The 20,889-nt window shown below is 42.7% G+C and overlaps 1 protein-coding gene across 3 annotated transcripts in view; it reads right to left on the bottom strand.

The window, feature by feature from the left end:
- Window positions 1-20,889, bottom strand: part of COG5 (component of oligomeric golgi complex 5) — a 346,421-nt gene that overhangs the window by 109,629 nt on the left and 215,903 nt on the right. For 2 of the 3 annotated variants that reach the window (XM_030549122.1, XM_030549260.1), the window contains exons 8-10: window positions 4,183-4,348; window positions 3,139-3,251; window positions 2,965-3,042 (exon numbers count right to left, since the gene is read on the bottom strand). The exons of the other annotated variant lie outside the window; for it this stretch is intronic. In XM_030549122.1, the coding sequence (XP_030404982.1) occupies window positions 2,965-3,042; window positions 3,139-3,251; window positions 4,183-4,348 (357 nt within the window). The remainder of the gene's footprint in view (window positions 1-2,964; window positions 3,043-3,138; window positions 3,252-4,182; window positions 4,349-20,889) is intronic. 3 annotated transcript variants of the gene reach the window in all.

The following is a 20,889-nucleotide window of genomic DNA, read 5'->3' as shown; positions in this document are numbered from 1 at the left end:
CCATGGTTAGAACAAGAAAGCAGGTGGACAGGCAAAGTGGTAGTGCAGCTGCCACAGAAGATGACTAATAATGATGTTGACATCACTAATTGTAATTAGTACACAGAATGCAAAGTGGAATGTCATCTTCATATCATCTGGTGTGGGCATGCTGCCTTAGAAAATGGGTATAATGCTATTACATTTAGCTTGTTTAATTGTTTAGCTCAGTTTACTAATGAAACTAAACACAAAGAACATCCAACCTTCTCTCCCCTCTCTACAGCCTTTTTCAGAGGACTTGAAGATGGTGAACTGGTGGTGGCTTGGATAAGCATGAGATATACAGTTTTCATGAGTCAATGCTGCGATTATTTCTTACTGGCAATGCACATTGTAGTTCTTGTTCCCCCAGACAGCTGTCTGTACAGCTCAAACTGAGTGGATTTACATGGCTTCCCAAATTTTAGCTGTGACTAGTACTTGACTGCTTTTGGCTGAACACCATCAACACTGATTTGTGTGGCTTTGTTGCCTACGCTCACCACATGATGCTGCACAGTACTTTTTCCCGCAGACCTCACACTGGGTGTTACCATGATAATGGCTAAGAAAAGCACTGTATTGTATGGTATCAACCTGAGAAAGGAAGAAGTAAAGCAGCACTATACTATGCAGGATGAAGAATTGCAAGAAGACCTGATACTGCATTAGCTAACTCATTCCCAGAATAAGAACTGCCCAGCTTTGTTTTATACTCCTCTGTGCTGATCTCATAATTTACTGAAGAGGTCACTAATTGAGAAGGAGATAACCATGGAGAAACAAATACATATTATTTATAAAATTCATTCTAGCACCATAGGCTCAGTCCCACATTATGAAATTAATGGGAGGGGTGGGTGTTCAGTACCTCAGAACAGAGGCTCAGCACTTTATGGATTAGAACACAGTATTTCATTTACTAGCCAGTCTTTCCCTAATTTAAGCCTACAAAATTCCTTTCACTTGGGTATTCTTTAGTTTAACAGTGAGATAAAGAAGACTTTCCAGTCTCTCTCTCTCACTCCCTGCCCAATCCCCTTTCCCTAAGTCTCCTCGAATGATTGGGAAAGTCCTCTCCCGATCCAACAGCCACTCCTCAAAAGTAATGAGGGACACTGGGGATGGATCCAGGAAAGGGAGCTGCTACATATGGAAGATGGAAAATTCATTTACATGAATTCTCCTCACATCCAAACTGCTTCACAACTTCCCAGTGTGCAAGATTGCTCCATTTGTTTGAAGGGTCATTTTCCTCTTTTAAGAGATTGGCCTATTGCAGAGAGAGTTTGTGAAGCCCAAGGAGCAATGAATAATTTTTGCAAGAGCAAGTTTTTGGTATGCAGAGACATTTACCAAAAGTTTATCCACTTCTTTGGGTTTAAGAAAAAAGAAAATGAAAGAAAACTCCAGTCATTTCCTCTCAAGGAGATATTTCAAAGTGTCTGGCCATGGGACAATGCTATACTCCATGTATTTCAGAGTGGGCTTAAGTAATAGACAAGTAAGTTCACTGTGTTCAACCTTTATTATTTGATTTTACTGCTGAGAAAAATTTATATATGAATAGTTTCCCAAAACCATTTCAAAAATTAAATCTGTGTGAATTAATAATCCAGCCATATGCATAGAAAAGGAGATGTCTGCATAAAAACAGACCGTAAAACTTCTTTTGTTTTTGTTGTTTCCTATTTATTAACTCAGACAAAATGGCTTCAATATTGCTGTTCCTAGCCCTGAAGGAGACCATTAATCAAATTATTCCAAATAAGAATAGAAAACAATACAAATGAATGGACAAGAATAGGTATTCATATCTGGGCCTCTGAAAGGAAAAAAACAGCCATGATTATTTTTTCAGAGACGAAATTGCCAAAAAGTAGAGAAACAAATGGCTGAGAACACTAGATACCACATGAAGACCTATTTTCCTATGAAGACTAATGCACAACATTAATTACCCAAACTACACAGTATATTATGGAATGACAATAATGATCACTAATAAAAACTGACAATGGTGTCTTATCGGTTCTGTGGCAAATTGCTGGCACTATTATGATGGGTCTCACGCTCTCTCTTCTTTGGGGAAGGGGGTGTTCAGGGCACCATTTTTTGCCCCTGAATTGGAATATTAATTGCCCCACTAGTGTCCTTGAGGAGGGGAGTGGAGAGGGAGAGACCTGGGCCCGCCCTCTACGCCAGGTCCCAGCCCAGGGGCCCTGAGGATAGTGGTGAACCACTTGAACTGGCAGTTCCTTTCCCTGGGCTACTTCTCTCTTCTGCCCTTCAGCTTGTGGAGGGACTTTCTGCCCTCCCTCTGCACAAGCCAGGTGCCCCTTACCTAGGGTCTTGGACTTCTTAGCCCATTGCAGCACTCCGCCAAACTTTCCTCTGCTTCCCTTCAAACTATTCTCTGCTCCAACACCAATCTTCTCTGCTCCAACTCCTTCAAACTGTTCTCTGCTCCAATACCAATTCCTCTCTGCTCCAACGGCTCCAAACTGTTCTCTGCTCCAACACCAATTCTTTCCGCTCCAACTCCCACATTGTCTGATTGAAGCAGGGGGGTTTTATCATGTGACTGACTGCAGGTGCTCTAATTGGCTTCAGGTGCTCTAGTTAATCTATAGCAAACTTTCTTCCCCTTACAGGGAATAAGGTCCCTTCTAACCCTCTCCTGCTGCCCTCTGGCCATGCTGTATCACAGTTCTTTTAAAGAAAACAAATGCAATTATTACAAGAAGATGTCTATGCCCTACAAATATACCCCACAGATCACAAACAGTCCATAAATGCACTTTTCTATGCTAGTCTGACTTTCACCACTGTCTCATTACTGAACTCTAAAACTGTAACTGAAGGGCTCCTCTCATCACATTTTCCTTAACAGAACCACTCGCTGTCTTTGTAAGAACTTATTCAGCTAAATGAAAACTTTACCTTAACTATTTCCTCAATGAAACAGACATGTGAAACAGGGTCTCTCTTCTTTGTCAGTACTTTTTGCAAGTGCTGCACCTGTAAAAGAATTTGTTTCAAAGATAATTTAGGTTTTCTAATGTGGTATATGCAAAAATTGCACTAACTAGAAGAGGAAATATAGGGACTGAATACCTGTGCACAGGCTGCACAGATCTGATCCATAAGTTTCTCCATGTTTGTCCAGAGGGCTGCTCGGAAGGCTGCAGCGTTTCCTGGTGTTGGCATAACAGCTCGGCCAGGGCCACCTAAACATATTTTGAAGGAAACATATCAATCCATTTCAGAATTTAAAAATCTAGACCAACATTGTCAGCTGTGAGCGCCTAAATGAGGTTAAAACATAAAAATCCATTTATAGGCACCTAAAGAAGTGGCCTGATTTTCAGAAGTGTTGAGCAGTCACAGACAGCTTGAAACAACAGCTTTGAGAGGCGTGAACAGCCTCAATCATCTCAATCAAGTATTAACTCTGAAGCCTAGTGAGGATACTTTAAATGTCAGCATTATTAACTACTTCACTGCTTCCCATCTCAGCAAAAACACAAAGCCAATGTACTTCTCCACTGTTGTAAGATGTACTGGTAGGGTGATGTGGGACAACTGGTTGCTGTCAAGGATACAGGCACTCACCTGAACGCTTTTGCCTAAGGGTATTAGAATTATAAAAATAAGACTTTTTTTTTAACTGAAGGAAATACCATTAAGCAGCCTTCATGTTCCTTGAGAATCCATATGCCATTATTATGGTTCCAACACAAATTCTAACCCCAAACTGTATTGTAGAGGCTTCAAATAAAAATCTGACATCTAAGTGTGTTTTGCATTTGTGTTCTTCAATGCTCCATGGTACCATAGCTTAAAAAATAAGGGGAACTAAGTTTAAAGATGCAGTGATCCCGCAAGTTGGAAACACTACTTTGAGATATTTCCATTTGACAAAAGTGTTCAAATACAGTGGTCTGATTTGTTGCACTGTTAACAAGCAATATACCAGTCTTTCTGTGGTTCTCTCACAGGAAGTAAAGTAGAATCAGACTTCAAGAAACCTTAACGTTTTTCATGATGAATTCCTAAGAATTCTAAGCATTTTTCTCCCACATGACTGAGCACAATGCAATTCTGCCAAATGACCAGAGACTGTTATGCTGTAAATTAAATAGTATGCCAATACTGTACCTCTTGTAACTGTCTGGGATGGCTGAGTTAAAACTTTGATATCCAAAGCATTGTTGATGTTCTCCTCTAGAGACACACAGTATCCATCCACTACATTAGAAATGGTATCCTTCAAAGTTCCAAGGTTGTGGAAAACCTGAAGAGCTGTTCCTACTTGAGTAGGATTCTAGGGAGATAAGTGGAAAATGGTGATCTCTAACTGTAAAATGGTTTTATTTATCCATGATGAGATGTTATTTCAATATTAAAGTTAACGTTCTAGAGTTTGCTGGCTCATTTCATTTCTCATCAGGTGATTGGTCTCCTTACAGGGGAACAGAAAAGAGGAGGAAAAGGGGAAAGGGTTGATTTACTTTGATGTTACTATCTCACTACTCAACGAGTTATAGACAGGGCAGAATCAGAGGGAGAAGAGGCGAAAGGAAAGAAGATGAAAACAGTGATGATTATGGCAGGCTACCAGTTACAGATCCAATAGTTCTTGCATACGAAAATTACTGTACAATATTGAGTATCGCTGTATCTCTGCTATCTCCAGTTATGAGACAGTTAGTAATACTGTAGTTTTCATGTACAGTACCTGTTACACTTCTGTCTTTTAACTGTCAAACTGTTGATTAAACCTTATCAGGGATTGAAAAATCTACTCCTCCACTCACCTAGGGCAAGTAGGGAGCTTTCACAGGTGAATACCATCAATGTATTCAAAAAGCTAAGCTTTCATTTTTAAAAATGAAGTTTCTAGCTCTTATGATTTTGACAATAAGTTTACAAATATGAACTGAGTGTGAACTAATGCCATGCTTTCTTTCTAAGTCTGCAGACAGACAGCTCCAGTGCCTCTGCTGATGTTCAGAGCTTTCCCTAAATATAACAGTGTGAAAACCAGCCATAGTATTTTCAGTGTCACTGCTGTGCTTCAGAATTCTTTTGTTAGGAATAAAACTGATAAAACCCCCTGCAGCCAAGGCAGGTACTGGAGCTATTCAGCTCAGGACGGAGAACGAACAAGTGGAGTCTTTGGGAAGGGTAGAGTACTGGAGACAGCCTCCCACACACACACAAACACACAATGCTGCTTCTCCCTTCCTCCATTCACAGGAGATTGGTAGGTGGAGTTGCATATTTCAGATACCCACTAGTGGGAAGAGGATCCAAAAACAGTTCCTTTCCATTCTATATATTCCCAGTGCCCAGGGCTGGACTGAGGACATCCAAGGCTCAGGACACATCCCTATGTGGCCCCATGCAACTTGGCCCTACCCCTGTCCCTTCTTGGAATGGCAGTGGTAAGGCCACGTAAGAGCAGTGATCTAGGAGACCACGACCACTCCTCTTTGGGCAGACTGGATCTCCCCTTCCCAAGATCACTGTCATCTTCTGTCCTGGTGGAGGAGGGAGACTCAGCCATCACCCAACTGAACAAAAGATGATGGGGTGGTAGCAATGAGGAGCTCCCTGCACAGACACATCCAGAGGAATGAGTTTCAAAATTCAGACTACAATGAAATGAATGATGCAGTTCATCCCTCTCAGAGCTATTGTTTCAGGTGCCTGCTGACCCAGGCAGACATCACTAAAGAAGATAATCTTGAAAATGTGGCTGACTATTTCTTCACAACCAGGAGGGCTGGAATCATAATTTTGAAAAATAAAAGCTGAGATTTTAATATCAAATTATTCCTGGAGCTGAGGCCCCAGCAGTGGGGGAGAGGGAAGGAAAGAGAGGAGGGAAGAGAAGCATTGACCATGAACAGGGGATCCCCATATCTTCATGGGTTTGTAGCTAGTAGGATTAGTCCTCTGACAATTAGAGGTGTGGTAAAATTTCCAAGCCTTATATGTGTGTGGGTTTGAGGGGGTAGGTGACCGAGCAGGAGAAAATGAAAGATTGGTGGAAAAATAAGAAAACTGAAGCATGGCAAATATATATAGATAGATATTGGAGGCAGGGGGAGAACAAAGAGAAAATATAACAGAGGGTAGAGAATACAATAAATGGAAAGGGAGAGAGTGAGAATGAGAATGAAACAGACACTGAAGGTTACTAAGGAAAAGTCACTGATCTATAATAGGACTAAATGGACTAAAGATAGAAAGGAAAAGAAGGGAGTGATAGTAAGTAAGACTGAATGGTATTTGGTGAATAGGTTATTTGATTAATTTTACTAGTGATTGTTGACTAATTTATTCAACAATTCTTGTAGGATAGCTGATTTAAATACTATTCTTTTAATATATTATTCAAGGAATAAGATAATTATCTCTATTTGGGAAGGCTCTAGCAGGAAATTGCAAAGATTTGTAATAATTTTTAGCTGCTAGGTATGGTATATATTAGTTATTGGGAGGCAGGGGACAGAACTACTGAAGTAGTCTGGTTTTTTAAATACATCAAAGACCACCTAGAGCAAAGAGCTTCTTTATATGGAATGAACATATAAATAAGTGTTTAACCAGCCATTTGCACTATGTTACATTTAAAAACGGTATAAAATAAAAACTTGAATGACAATATTACAATTAAGTAAAAAGTCCAACAAACAGTACACAGCTGTCTTATTCCATTAAACTGCAGGGGTGTGGCCTTGGGGAGTCATGGCCACATAGGTATTTCACACAGGTGTTTTATCCTGGGTAGCAGGAGAAAGGTAAAATATTTAAGCCCTGAAAATAATATACTAAAATCATTTTTTTCATTCATTTGCTTCACATAGCACTTTTTTCCCTCCTCAAAAAGTACTCCATATTTTATTTTTCCCACAAGGGTTCAGAACACACAGCTGGTGCATCATTAATCCTAAGAGAATTTTACTTTTTATGCATAGCTAGTTTCTAGGTTTAAGCATGAAAAGTACAAAAACTAGAGTCTCTCTTGGGGCCAATTGTATTGTGGAGAGAGAGAGAAATGTTGGAGGGCAAGGAAAATAAACAACAATTACACTAGCAGATTGGCATATACATCTCAGAATTACAGTGTTTAGCATAGATACATTATTCAGTGGAAGCTGGAAAACAGTCTTGCAGACTTCCCACTGCCAACAAGTTTTGCTTTGGGGAAAAACAGAAGGGCAAAATTCTTCCATCTAAAAAACCATTAGACAGAGCTTCCAAGTGTTTGTGGATCTCTTTAAGCAAAAAAAAAAGCAGCCCTACTTTTGCCAATGTCTTTACTATAACAAAGGTATATTCCCAAAGTACAAACTTGGCTACAGAAGTGGTTTGCTGATCTGCACTAAACACATGGTCATGCACAACCATATAGCTGGAGTTACAGGGTGGCTATGTTCTTTCAAATGCCTTGTTCTGACCTCCAAACACAGAATGAACTCTTTGTATTATCTGAACATACGTGAATAGACAGATAATTCTATTTGTCTACTATTAATCTATGTTTCTGCTGAAACACTGTGTCCTAACAGATAACAATAACCTATTCTGCAAGATATTATCCTACAAATATTTACAAATATGTTATAACTTTAAAATAAATCATGGCTGCTGTAGCCAAGAAGTTAGGTAACAAATGAAAGTAATGCAGGCTACAGCATTTTGTAGTACATCAGTAGCAAGGTAAAGCCTAATGTGCATGCCACAGCAGTAAATCAGGTGTTTACAAGTCTCATTTCATTCACCTACATAAACGCAAAGCTCTAACCCCTCTAACCTCTACAGAGATGCAAAACTCCCACTTGAAACAGTCTTAAATAATGTTAGACGGCAGAAATTAAAGCCCTGACTTGACCAAAGAATGCACCTTTCTATCCAAACTACTCCTCCCTTTTTGGGGCTTCAGCATATCAAATATGGTAGACATGCTGATCTAAAGTTAAGCTGAGTTATGAATACAGAAAAATCCCAGAAGCCATCAGCTAAAGCTGTGAAAGAACTCCACACCTTAAAGAATGGTTTTATGGTGACAGATTTTAAAAAGTGACTGGGGATTTTGGGTGCTCAACTTGAGACACCTTGAAGTAGCCTGATTTTCAGGAGGATGGGTACTCAGAAGTTTTTGAAAACAAGTCTCCTGCAAGGTGTCTCAAGTTGGGCACCCAAAAATTGAGGCATCCAAAATCAGTGGGTGACTATGTACAAATAGCAGCTATCTACCTACCAAACAAATCTGCTCCCTGTGTGTACCAGTCGCAGCTGTTCACTTTAGTAACTAAAATTAATTTTTACTGTTTTTCACTCCTGTGGCACATCAGAGTCAACAGTTAAGAGACAGGTAGACACAGAATCTCCAGGAGAAAATAAATATGAAACCCCATGATGATGTGTTTATGGTCATTTTTCAGATTAAAGAACCACATTTTGTCACTCCTTCCCCTGTGCAGGTCTGATGGTGAAATTTTGTTTGCAGTGTCAATTGCAAGGTCCCTAAACGAAATGCTAGAGTTTACAACAGAAACTCTACTGTACCTGTTACCTCTCTCACACCTTAGTGTGGAATACAGTTTATTTTCTTTTGTTTCTGCCAACACAGCAGCTGACTACATTATGACTGCCAAACTGTAATGTTTATTAAAAACTCACCTAAAACAGTCACCTCTCTGGCGTACTAACTGAAGTATGATGAATTTTGCCATAGTTAAGAAACATAGTTTAAGTTTACACAGTCACCTTTGACTGGGGGGGTTCATGAACTTCTTCACACAGTATGGAATACATCTTAACAGAGATTGTCATGGGCCTCCACCTATCCTCTAAGCCAAGATGGTGCTGGCCACCTTTACTATACATTCATGATCAAATAACATCCATCTGCCAACTACAGCAATTGCTTACATAAGAAAGCAACATTAGGAAAGTAGTGAATTCTTAACTGTCTTTTAAACCATATTCAGCAAATGGAAAGAGCAGAGCCAGCACCCTATGACTAGGCAGCTCTCTGAGGAAGTGCTCCATGGATCATACTCTGGGAACTTCTCACCCAAGGGAAGGAAGACTTAGCTCGACTAATTTACACACATCATAAGGTTTTCTGATTTGCTTAGTTAAGTTCCACAAGTGACTTTGATTGAAGTCTTTATAATTCTGAAGAAGACAGATGACCCTGTTCAGACAGGACTGTGTCAGGAATGCAGAGAAAGAGGGCTTTCATTGTAATCAGTTGTAAAACAGCTGACACATTGTATATAAAATTTTATGCTTTCAAACTCTGACTAGCTAAGTGGCAAAATATTCACCCCTTCTCCAAAAGGAATAAAGATAATACAATACACATAAACAGAACTGGAAAACCTACATGGCTTATTAAGTAAGTTCATCTAAAACCAGATCCATTATTAATAACAAATCATTATTCCACAATGCATCTATAACAAAATACTTGCCATTGTAGTGAACAAGAATAACTACACATATTTCACGCAAAGCAAAATTCCACAGCATTTAAGGCAACCAATATTAGAAAATAGTAACTGAGCCCTAGAATAGAAGACAAAAACTGGGAGAGCTAAATTAATTTAGAAAGCTAAGATGTCTTCTTGGGATTGAAACTAAATACATTTTAGATACAACCTTTCAGAATATGGTAAATGCTTTTGAAAGACAGTTTCCAGAATGACACCTTACAATACTTTGGACATATACTTTGAATCAAATGGCGTTATTTGATATTAAAACTTGCAATGATGAGAAGTATTTCAATTGCTTTTTTGCATCTGGTTCATAAAGGCAATTTTGCTTGCATGAAATACTATATGTAATTTCCATCACAACATGGCTTTACAGAATCAGCTTAACAATTAATACAAGCCTCCTTTACACTTTTTACTATGATTCTAAATATGAGAACCACTTGGAAAGGAATTTTTAATATATTTTTAGTAACAGTGGGGCAGCCCAGTCTTCATTTTGCAGATGAGAATCGCCACTCAGCCCTCTAGTTACAATATTTAATAATTTTCAACCTCCGTCTCAGCTTCTGCCACCATCCAGGGCACTACCTTCTCAGACAACACTGCCGCCTCAGAACAATTCTATTCTGACAGGAGTATTTTTGTGTCCTTTCCATCGAAGTCCAAGAATACTGCTCCTACAAGTCCACCAGTTTAGTGAGTGGGGGGGGTCCAGAGGTAGCTCCCAAAGCTATTCCAGTTAGCAATATGTTATTTTGGTTTCAAAACTAGTATATAACTATAATAGCATCCAAATTCATGCCTAATGTTACTGTCCTTAGTAAGGATTAACAGTAGGACATAATTCTAATGTTAAGTTTGAAGAGGACAGGTTGTAACTAACTAAATTTTCTTTAGCCTGGTCTACACTACTAGTTTAGGTCGAATTTAGCAGCACTAAATCGAATTAACCCTGCACCCGTCCACACAACGAAGCCATTTACTTCGACATAAAGGGCTCCTAAAATTAATTTCCGTACTCCTTCCCAACGAGGGAGTAGCACTGAAAACGACATCGCTGGTTCGAGTTAGGGTTAATGTGGATGCAATTCGACTGTATTGGCCTCCAGGAGCTACCCCACAGTGCACCACTGTGAGCGCTCTGGACAGCAATCTGAACTCAGATGCACTGGCCAGGTAGACAGGAAAAGCTCCGGGAACTTTTGAATTTCATTTCCTGTTTGCCCAGCCTGGAGAGCTGATCAGCACAGGTGACCATGCAGAGCTCATCAGCACAGGTAACCATGCAGTCAAGAATCGAAAGAGAGCTCCAGCATGGACCATATGGGAGGTACTGGATCTGATCGCTGTATGGGGAGACGATTCCATGCAAGCAGAACTATGTTCCAAAAAACGGAATGCCAAAACTTTTGAAAAAGTCTCCAAGGGCATGAGGGACAGAGGACACAATAGGGACTCACTACAGTGCCATGTGAAAGTTAAGGAGCTCAGACAAGCGTATCACAAAACCAAAGAAGCAAACAGACGGTCAGGTGCAGAGCTGCAGACATGCCGCTTCTATGCTGAGCTGCATGCAATTCTAGGGGGTGCCGCCACCACTACCCCACCACTGACCATGGATTCCGAGAAGGGGTAATCTCAGCCATGCCTGAGGATTTTGCGGATAGGGAAGATGAGGAGGAGGAGGAGGAGGATAAGCTTGCGGAGAGCACACAGCACATCATTCTCTCCACCCGCCAGGATCTTTTTCTCAGCCTTACTGAAGTAGCCTCTCAACCCTCCCAAGGCAGTATCCCGTACCATGAAGCCATAGAAGGGACCTCTGGTTAGTGTAACTTTGTAAATATAAAACATGGTTTAAAAGCAAACGTTTTTTAATGATTAATTTGCCCTGAGCACTTGAGATGCATTCGCGGCCAGTACAGCTACTGGAAAAGTCTGTTAACATGTCTGGGGATGGAGCAGAAATCCTCCAGGGACATATCCATGAAGCTCTCCTGGAGGTACTCCAAAAGCCTTTGTAGAAGGTTTCTGGGTAGGGGAGCCATATTCCGTCCTTCATGGTAGGACACTTTACCATGCCATGCAAGTAGCAAGTAATCTGGTATCACTGCATGACAAACCATGGCAGCGTATGGTCCTGGTGTTTGCTAGCATTCAAGCAACAGCCGTTCTTTATCTCGCTGTGTTATCCTCAGGAGAGTGATATCGTTCACGGTAACCTGGTTGAAATATGGGATTTAATTAAGGGGATAGAGGTGCCCGTTTCTACACGGCTGTTTGCCTGTGGCTGAAAAGAAATCCTTCCCTGCAGTTAGCCAAGTGGAGGAGGGGATTGGCACTGAGCTGTTCACATTTGGCTAGCGGGGATCTTCCCTGATACGAGCCACGAGGTGGGGGAGGGGTAAAGCGATCATCCCAGAGACTTGGATGGGGGGGGGTAGTTTGGTTTCTGCTGCTGCATGTTAACACGAAAACTGCAGCACTCAACAGGTTTTGCTTGGTATGGGAAAGGAGGGCCCTGCTTTTATGAAGGTTGCAGAAGCCGAAAGACAATGACTTACCATGGCCGCATGCAAGCCGAATTCTGTTGACCGGACATGCATCTGTGATCTCTAACACCAAAGCCCAGGCACTCAATATTACGATGCAAAATGCGACCTTGTACCGAAATCACATGTGCTATGTAATGTGAATAGTGTTGTTCACAGTGAAAGAGTATACTCATTGTTCTGTAAAATGTATCTTTTTAAATACTTCTCTCTCTTTTTTCCCCTCCCACAGCTGCAAATTTTTCAAGCCTCCCTCCTCCGTCCCAAAGGCTATCTCAGATAAGCAGGCGAAAAAACGCACACGCGATGAAATATTCTCTGAGATCATGCAGTTGACCCGCAGTGAAAGAGCTCATTTGAATGAGTGGAAGGACACAGTATCACAGTACAGGAAAGCGGCCAACGAACGTGAGGACAGGAGGGATGAACGTGAGGACAGGAGGGACAAATGTGAGGACAGGAGGGACCCTCGAGAGGTGGCAGCAGGAAGATTAGAGGAGGCAGGATGCAACGCTGCAGCTACTGCGGGATCAAACGGACATGCTCCAGCATCTGGTGGAGCTTCAGGAACGGCAGCAGGATCAGAGTGTCACTGCAGCCCTGTATAACCACCCTCCCCTCTCCCCATGTTCCATAGCTTCCTCACCCAGACGCCCAAGAACATGGGGTGGGAGGACACTCCGTGCACCCTGCCACTCCACCCCAGCGGACAGCCCAAGCAAAAGGCTGTCATTCAACAACTTTTGAAGTAGTCTTTTCCTTCCTTCCCTCCCCCTACACTCCACCCAGGCTACTTTGTCAGTTCTCTCCCTATTTTTATAATCAATTAATAAAGAATACATGGTTTTTAAACAATAGTGACTTTATTTCCTTAGAAAGAAAGCTGTGATCAAAGGGGGGGGGTGACTTCCAGGGAATGAGTCAATCAAGGGGGCAGGTTTTCATCAAGGAGAAACAAACAGAACTCTCACACCGCAGCCTGGCCAATCATGAAACTGGTTTTCAAAGCTTCTCTCATGTGTAGCGCTTCCTGGTGTGCTCTTCTAATCACCCTGTTGTCTGCCTGCATGCAATCAGTGGCCAGGCAATTTGCCTCGACCTCCCACCCCACCAAAAATGTCTCCCCCTTACTCTCACAGAGACTGTGGAGCACACAGCAAGCAGCAATAACAATGGGAATGTTGGTTTGGCTTAGGTCCGAGCGAGTCAGTAAAGTGCGCCAGCATCACTTGAAACGTCCAAATGCACATTCTACCACCATTCTGAACTTGCTCAGCCTGCAGTTGAACAGCTCCTGACTACTGTCCAGGCTGCCTATGTATGGTTTCATAAGCCCATGGCATTAAGCGGTAGGCTGGGTCTCCAAGGATAATGACAGGCATTTCAACATCCCCAACGGTTATTCTCTGGTCTGGCAAGTAAATCCCTTGCTGCAGCCGTTTAAACACATTAGTGTTCCTGAAGATATGAGCGTCATGAACCATTCCCAGCCATCCCATGTTAAATGTTAGTAAAACGTCCCTTGTGATCCACCAGTGCTTGCAGCACCATTGAAAAAGTACCCCTTGTGGTTTATGTACTGGCTGCCCTGGTGCTCCGGTGCCAAGATAGGGATATGGGTTTCATCTATCGCCCCACCACAGTTAGGTAATCCCATTGCAGCAAAGCCATCCAATATGACCTGCAAATGTCCCAGAGTCACTACCTCTGGCAGCAGCAGCTCAGTGATTGCTTTTGCTACTTGCATCACAGCAGCCCCCACAGTAGATCTGCCCACTCCAAATTGATTCCCAACTGACTAGTAGCTGTTGGGCATTGCAAGCTTCCACAGGGCTATCGCCACTCGCTTCTCATCCGTGAGGGCTGCTCTCATCTTGGTATTCTGGCACACAGAGTTCCATGAAAGTGGCCCTATGCATATGAAAGTTTCACAGCTACAGGGAATCGTCCCACACCTTGAAACACTGTGCAGCCCCACCAGTCTGTGCTTGTTTCCCGGGCCCAGAATCGGCGTTCCATGGCATGAACCTGCCTCATTAACACCATGATCTCCAAAGCGCCAGGGCCTGCAGTTTGAGAGAATTCTGTGTCCATGTCCTCATCATTCTCGTTGCCATGCTGCCGCCTCCTCCTCGCCTGGTTTTGCAAGTTCTGGTTCAGCATAAACTGCACGATAATGTCTGAGGTATTTACAATGTTCATGACTGCTGCGTTGAGCTGAGCGGGCTCCATGCTTGCCGTGGTACGGAGTCTCCACAGCCAACCCAGGAAAAAAGGCGCAAAACGGTTGTCTGCCGTTGCTTTCACAAAGGGGGGGGGGCTGACGACATGTACCCAGAACCACCCGCGATAATGTTTTTTGCCCCATCAGGCATCGGGATCTCAACCCAGAATTCCAATGGGTGGGGGAGACTGCAGGAACTATGGGATAGTTATGGGATAGCTACCCCCAGTGCAACGCTCTGGAAATCAACGCTAGCCTTGATACTATGGACGCACACTGCCAAATTAATGTGTTTAGTATGGCCGCATGCACTTGACTTTACACAATCTGTTTCCAAAAATCGAATTCTGTAAAATCAGAGTAATCCCATAGAGTAGACATACCCTTTAAAGGAGATCCCTTTTTTCTTTTTTGCTAAAGCCACAACTATAACAAAAGACAAAGAATACTAACAAAAAGTGTGTGTGTGGGGGATTCCAAAAGTGCTTGCAGCACTTGTCAGAGGTGAAAAGCAAAATCCACTCTATTCTCAGTAGGGACAATGCCTTGTGGATCTAAATTACCTATTCAGTAATTCAGATACTATGGAGATAAGTTCTACAGAGAACTGTAAAAGCCTTCACTACCCATCGTTTACTCCTCATTTTCATAGTCCTCACTATGGCAAGTGGCTTTTGCAGTTAAAAATGACAGCAGTAGTCTCCTTTTGGAGCCCACCAATCCACTTCCTTTAATCAGCCTGCAGGGGAGCATGAATACTTCAGTTAGCCAACCAGAGATTGGATTTCCTAGCCCTTGTCAGTGTGAAGAGCAAGAGACCAAAAATTGTGAGAGAAATATAGTTATAAAGTAACGCAAATAACTTCCAGAGTGGTGAAACATTCAAAATTGACCTTTTGGTCTGTAGATTAAAAGTAGCATTGTTAACTATTAAGATACATAGCAGAGGAGCATTAACCTGACAGATGGCAAAAAGTCCTCTCTTTAATGTGTGTCATATTCAGACATAGAATATTTCTTTTGAATGACTGGCAAGATTTGTGGTTTTCTATGAACTTTCATTTCCTTCAGTAGTTTTTATCTATATTTTTTTCCATTCATGCTGGGATAGCTGAAATGACATAGCCATTAAAAATAATGTGACAACATTAAAGAAAAAAGTCAGCACAAAAAAACAAAAAACAAAACAAAACAAAAATCACAGAGGCAAGGCCCCTGCTGGAGCTGGAATACAGGAGTTCAGGCAAGTGGGTTTGTAACTTTCATCCTGTATATGGCATGGTCCTTAAAGTTACTTTTTATTTATTTTAAACTAATTTATAAAATCATGATATATAGCAGGGGGAGATACAATTTACCTCTGCTCTTTCAAACCAGCTCTATGGATTTCTTAAACAGCTGATGCATTCTGGACCATCACAGCAAAGCTAGGACTAGTAATTTGTAACTTTAGGGAATAGTTTAAATAATGGTAGCAAGGCATGTGATCAGAGGAGGATTAAGGTTTCCTGGGGCACTGGCCCAGAGCAAGTAGTAGGCCCCTCCGTACCCCTTCTGCCTTCGGCCCCACTCCTTTCTGCCCCGTCCCTGGGATCTGCCCCCATTCCACCCAAGGTGTTCTTCATTCCCCCCACCCCCCACTGCAGCCCCGCAACCCCTTTTGCTTCTTTCTCCACCCCCCACTGCACTCCCAAGACCAGAGAAGCTCTGTCCCACGCCACTGCCCCAAGGCTGCAGCAGAGAGAGAGCTCCTCCAGTCCCAGAGCCGCTGTGGGGATTTGAGGGCTGGGGCTTCCCCTGCCACCTCCCGCGCTTCTGGGGGGAAACAGGGTCAGGGCAGGAGAGTGGTCTGAGCGCAGGGGCTTGTCCTGCCACCCTGTGGCTTCTGCTGGGGATGGGTAGGAGGCACTGGAGGGGGCTTGCCCTGCTATGCCACGGCTTCTGACAGGGACAGGGTTGGGGGTGGCTTCCCCCATTCCTCTGCTTCTGACAGTGATGGGGGCTGCTGGGGCGGGCTTCTACCGTCCTGTGATTTCTGCCGGGGACGGGGCCGCTGGGGATGGAGGGCTTCCCCTCTCCTGCAGCTGTTGCCAGGGATGGGGGCCGCTGTGTGTGTGGGGGGGCTCCTCATCTCATGGCTGCTGCCAGGGACAAGGTTGGGGGCTGCTGGAGGGGCTTCCCCCACCCAGTGCTGCTACTGTGGAGCAGGGTTGGGGTGTGTGGGTTTCCCCCATCCCTCCCACCCACTTGGTGACTGGGGCTCTGGGCTTCCACTGGCAGTGGTATATTTTTTCCAGGGGCACACCAGATGGCCGGGGACCCCCTGGGCACAGGCCCTGTGGGACCAGTGGCTCATCCACCACTGCATATGATTAGTCTTTAATTATTTAAATACTGGACATCTGTCTAAGCATGATTAGTAAGGATATACAGTATACATCGGTGAAATATTTCAACACACAAATCCTAAAGCAATAGGCACCTTGTATCTAAAGCCGTGCGAATAACTGATTTTTTGGTTCACTAACTGATTCCCCCCCAAAAAAGTTATAAAATTGAAGTGAATTTCTAAATGAAGCAATTTTGAATAAAAAAAATGTAAAATTTAATTTCAAAAACATCAAAATGAAATGGTTTACATTTTTTTCAGAAGTTTGGTGGGTTTTTCAACCTAAACAATTCAACAAATTCAATACAAATTCACAACATGTTTTCATCTGAATCTGCATTTTTCAGCAAAAAAAGTTTCATCTTAAAAATTTTGCCCAACTCCGCTTGCAACTGTCTTGTGACAGAGAATTAAGTAAATTATATTTAAAGGTGATCTTCAAACAAAGAGAAATTTGATAAAAGTGGAGCTATTGGAAAGTGAGGTTTCTTTCTGTTACCAGCGTTAAAAATCTGTGGGAAGGACAGTCTCAGCAGGATGAAAGAGGTACTAGCAACATGCATGCATGCACGTTTCTCAAACTACAGCAGCCTTTCTCAAATGCAGCCACCATGGCTGAAAGTGGCTACCAGGGGCTCTTCATGCAGCCATAGCCTCCTGGGCAATGACAGGAGGGCAAAGCAGTGGACTCTTCCCCAGAGTCAGCAGCAAGGATTGGGACCTGCCCGCCTCTGGAGTCACAAATGCCAGAGGAGTAGGCTTTAGCCCTGGGGTGGGAGGGAGCAGATCCAGCCATGCGGCTGCGGGCTCCATCCCCTGGGGCTTTGGGCTCCAGCCCCAGCCAGGAGGCGACAGGTGCCAGTCCTGGGCTCAACCCCGCATTGGTCCTGGCCACCATCACATGGCTGAAGGACTCTGATCCTTCAGCTCACCCCCCACCATCACCCCTGGCCCCTGCTGCCTTCCTACCTATATCCATATCTAGGGCTTAATTTGTCCTCCAGCATGCCAGGGCTGAGTAAGTCTGTTGTGAAAAGTTATATTTTATGTTAATATCACTTTTCACTGTCTCTCAGCTAGCTAGCTAGCAAGTCTGCTGCTGTGAAAAGTGATAAACATTCAAATTTAACTTTTAACAGAAACAGACTTACTAGTTACCAAAAAATTTGTTGAGAGAACCCCTCGACTACAGTATGAGACAGCTACAGACCAGCTTTAGGAGCAGAGCTTGAACATAGAAGAGTGTAAAAAATAGCAAGTAAATGATTACAGTAAATTGGCCTCTGATTAAGACATGTTTATGTAGATAACAGACCTTACAAATACTAGTCAATTTCCATTAGGGTGTGCTGACGAAAATGCATCATTTTTTAGTTGAAAGGAAAGAAACTTACTTCTGAGGTTTATAATCAGATCAGTTTTGCAAGAAAGATTACTGTAAAAATGATGATGTTAGAACCATTCCCTCCAGAAATAAAGCAAGTGCTTTTGCTACATAAAAAGGCTTCATTTTCTGAAAACCCAAGTATCATGCACACTTTCCAGTCCACTTCACAGTAATGAATCAAGTGAGTTACAAACTTTATATATATATATTGTGACAGATCCAAACCAGTGGGGTACAGGAGTCTGGTAGAGGGCAAATATACTGGTCACTGGATGAGTACTTTTCTGTTCCCTGAGTGACCAGAGCAGGGGCTGCACTAAAGTAATCAGGAACCTGCTAGAACCAATTAAGGCAGACAGGCTGATTAGAACACCTGCAGCCAATCAAGGCAGGCTAATCAGGGCACCTGGGTTGGAAAAGGAGCTCACTCCAGTCAGGCAAAGAGGAGCCAGAGGAGAAGAAGTGTGTGTGAGGAGCTGGGAGCAAGAGGCACAAGGAGCTGAGAGTGAGAGGGTGTGCTCCTGGGGGACTAAGGAGTACAAGCATTATCAGACACCAGGAGCAAGGTCTTGTGGTGAGGATAAAGAAGGGGTTTGGAGGAGGCCATGGGGAAGTAGCCCAGGGAGTTGTAGCTCTCATGCAGCTGTTACAGGAGGCACTATACACAGCTGCAATCCACAGGGCCCTGGGCTGGAACCCAGAGTAGAGGGTGGGCCCAGGTTCCCCCCAAACCTCCCAACTCCTGATCAGACACAGGAGAAGTTGACCCAGACTGTGGGGAAGATCACTGAGGTGAGCAAATCTGCCAAATAAGAGCAGGACCCACCAAGGTAGAGGAGGAACTTTGTCACAATACACACACACAAGCACAAATATATACAAATTAGACAACTATCCATGAATATGATCAGGCTAGTTAAAAATTCTAATCAGGGACTAAAGACAGATAAAAAGAAAGATAATAAGGAACATAAATACTAACCTCTTTGGGATAGAAGTTGGGGTGTTCTAGATGCAGACTGCATTACTCAATAAAAGATTGTTATAACTGATGATGCAAAAGGGTTAAAGACTACACAAAGGAGGAGCATTTTTTCTAAATTAAATTCTAATACACAGAGGTAACAGATGAAGAATTCAAGGGTTTAGAGAACCAAACCTGTTGTTAAAACGTTAAAATCTCTTTATAGTGTTTGGGCACAAGATGTAAAGACAAAGCTAATGCAAGCATACAGAAAGAATCATAGAATCGTAGGACTGGAAGAGATATCAAGAGGTGCCAGCCCCGGTGCCATATAGTCTAGTCCCCTGCACTCATGGCAGGACTAAATATTATCTAGATCATCCTTGACAGGTGTTTGTTCTTAAAAATCTCCAATGATGGAGATTCCACAACCTCCATAGGCAATTTATTCCAGTGTTTAACTTCCCTGACAGGAAGTCTTTCCTAATGTCCAACCTAAACCACCCTTGCTGCAATTTAAGCTCATTGCTTCTTATCCTGTCCTCAGAGATGAAGAATAATAATTTTTCTCCCTCCTCTTCCTTGGAGCAACCTTTTATGTACTTGAAATCTATCATCACATTCCCTCTCAGTCTTCTCTTCTCTTCTCCAGACTAAACAAACCAACTTTTTTCAACCTTCCCTCACAGGTCATGTTTTCTAGACTTTTAATCTTTTCTGTTGCTGTTCTTTGAACTTTCTCCAATTTGTTCATCTCTCTCCAGATGTAGCGCCCAGAAATGGACACAATACTCCAGTTGAGGCCATATCACCGTGGAGTAGAGCAGAAGAATTACTTCTTGCGTCTTGCTTACAAACACTCCTACTATTACATCCCTGAATGATGTTTGCTTCTTTTGCAACAGTGATACACTCTTGACTCATATTTAGCTTGCGATACACTATGACCCCCAGACCCTTTCATGCAGTACTCCCTCCTAGGCAGTCATTTTCCATTTTGCATGTGTGCAACTGACTGTTCCTTACTAAGTGGAGTACTTTGCATTTGTTCTTATTGACTTTCATCCTATTTACATCAGACCATTTCTCCAGTCTGTTCAGATCATTTTGAATTTTAATCTTATCCTCCAAAGCACTTTCAACCTCTCCCAGCTTGTTATCGTCCACAAACTTTAGAAGTTTATCTCTATGCCATGATCTAAATCACTGATGAAGATACTGCACAGAACCAGACCCAGAACTTATCCCTACAGGACCCCACTCGATATGCCCTTCCAGCTTGACTGTGAATCACTGACAACTACTCTCTGGGAACGGTTTTGCTACCAGTTATGCACACACCTTATAGTAGTGCCATCTAGGTTGTATTTGCCTAGATTTTTTTATGAGGAAGTTATGCGAGAGAGTATCAAAAGCCTTACTAAAGTCAAGATATACCACATCTATTGCTTCCTCCCCATCCACAAGGCTTGTTCCCCTGTCAAAGAAAACTATTAGGTTGGTTTGACACGACTGGTTCTTGACAAATCCATGCTGACTATTACTTATCACTTTATTATCTTCTAGGTGTTTGCAAATTGATTGCTTAACTATTTGCTCCATATCTTTCCAGGTACTGAAGTTAAACTGAATAGTCTGTAATTCCCCAGGTTGTTCTTATCCCCCTATTTTTAGATTGGCAGTATATTTGCCCTTTTTCAGTCCTCTGGAATCTCTCCCGTCTTCCATGACTTTTCATAGATAATTGCAAATGGCTCAGACACCTCTTCAGTCAGCTCTTTGAGTATTCTAGGATGCATTTCATCAGGCCCTGGTGACTTGAAGACAT

The sequence above is a fragment of the Gopherus evgoodei genome, chromosome 1, assembly GCF_007399415.2.
Source record: "Gopherus evgoodei ecotype Sinaloan lineage chromosome 1, rGopEvg1_v1.p, whole genome shotgun sequence".
Lineage (NCBI taxonomy): Eukaryota > Metazoa > Chordata > Testudines > Testudinidae > Gopherus > Gopherus evgoodei.
Note: the sequence above shows the minus strand (reverse complement) of the source record. Positions and strands in the feature narration are given on the sequence as shown.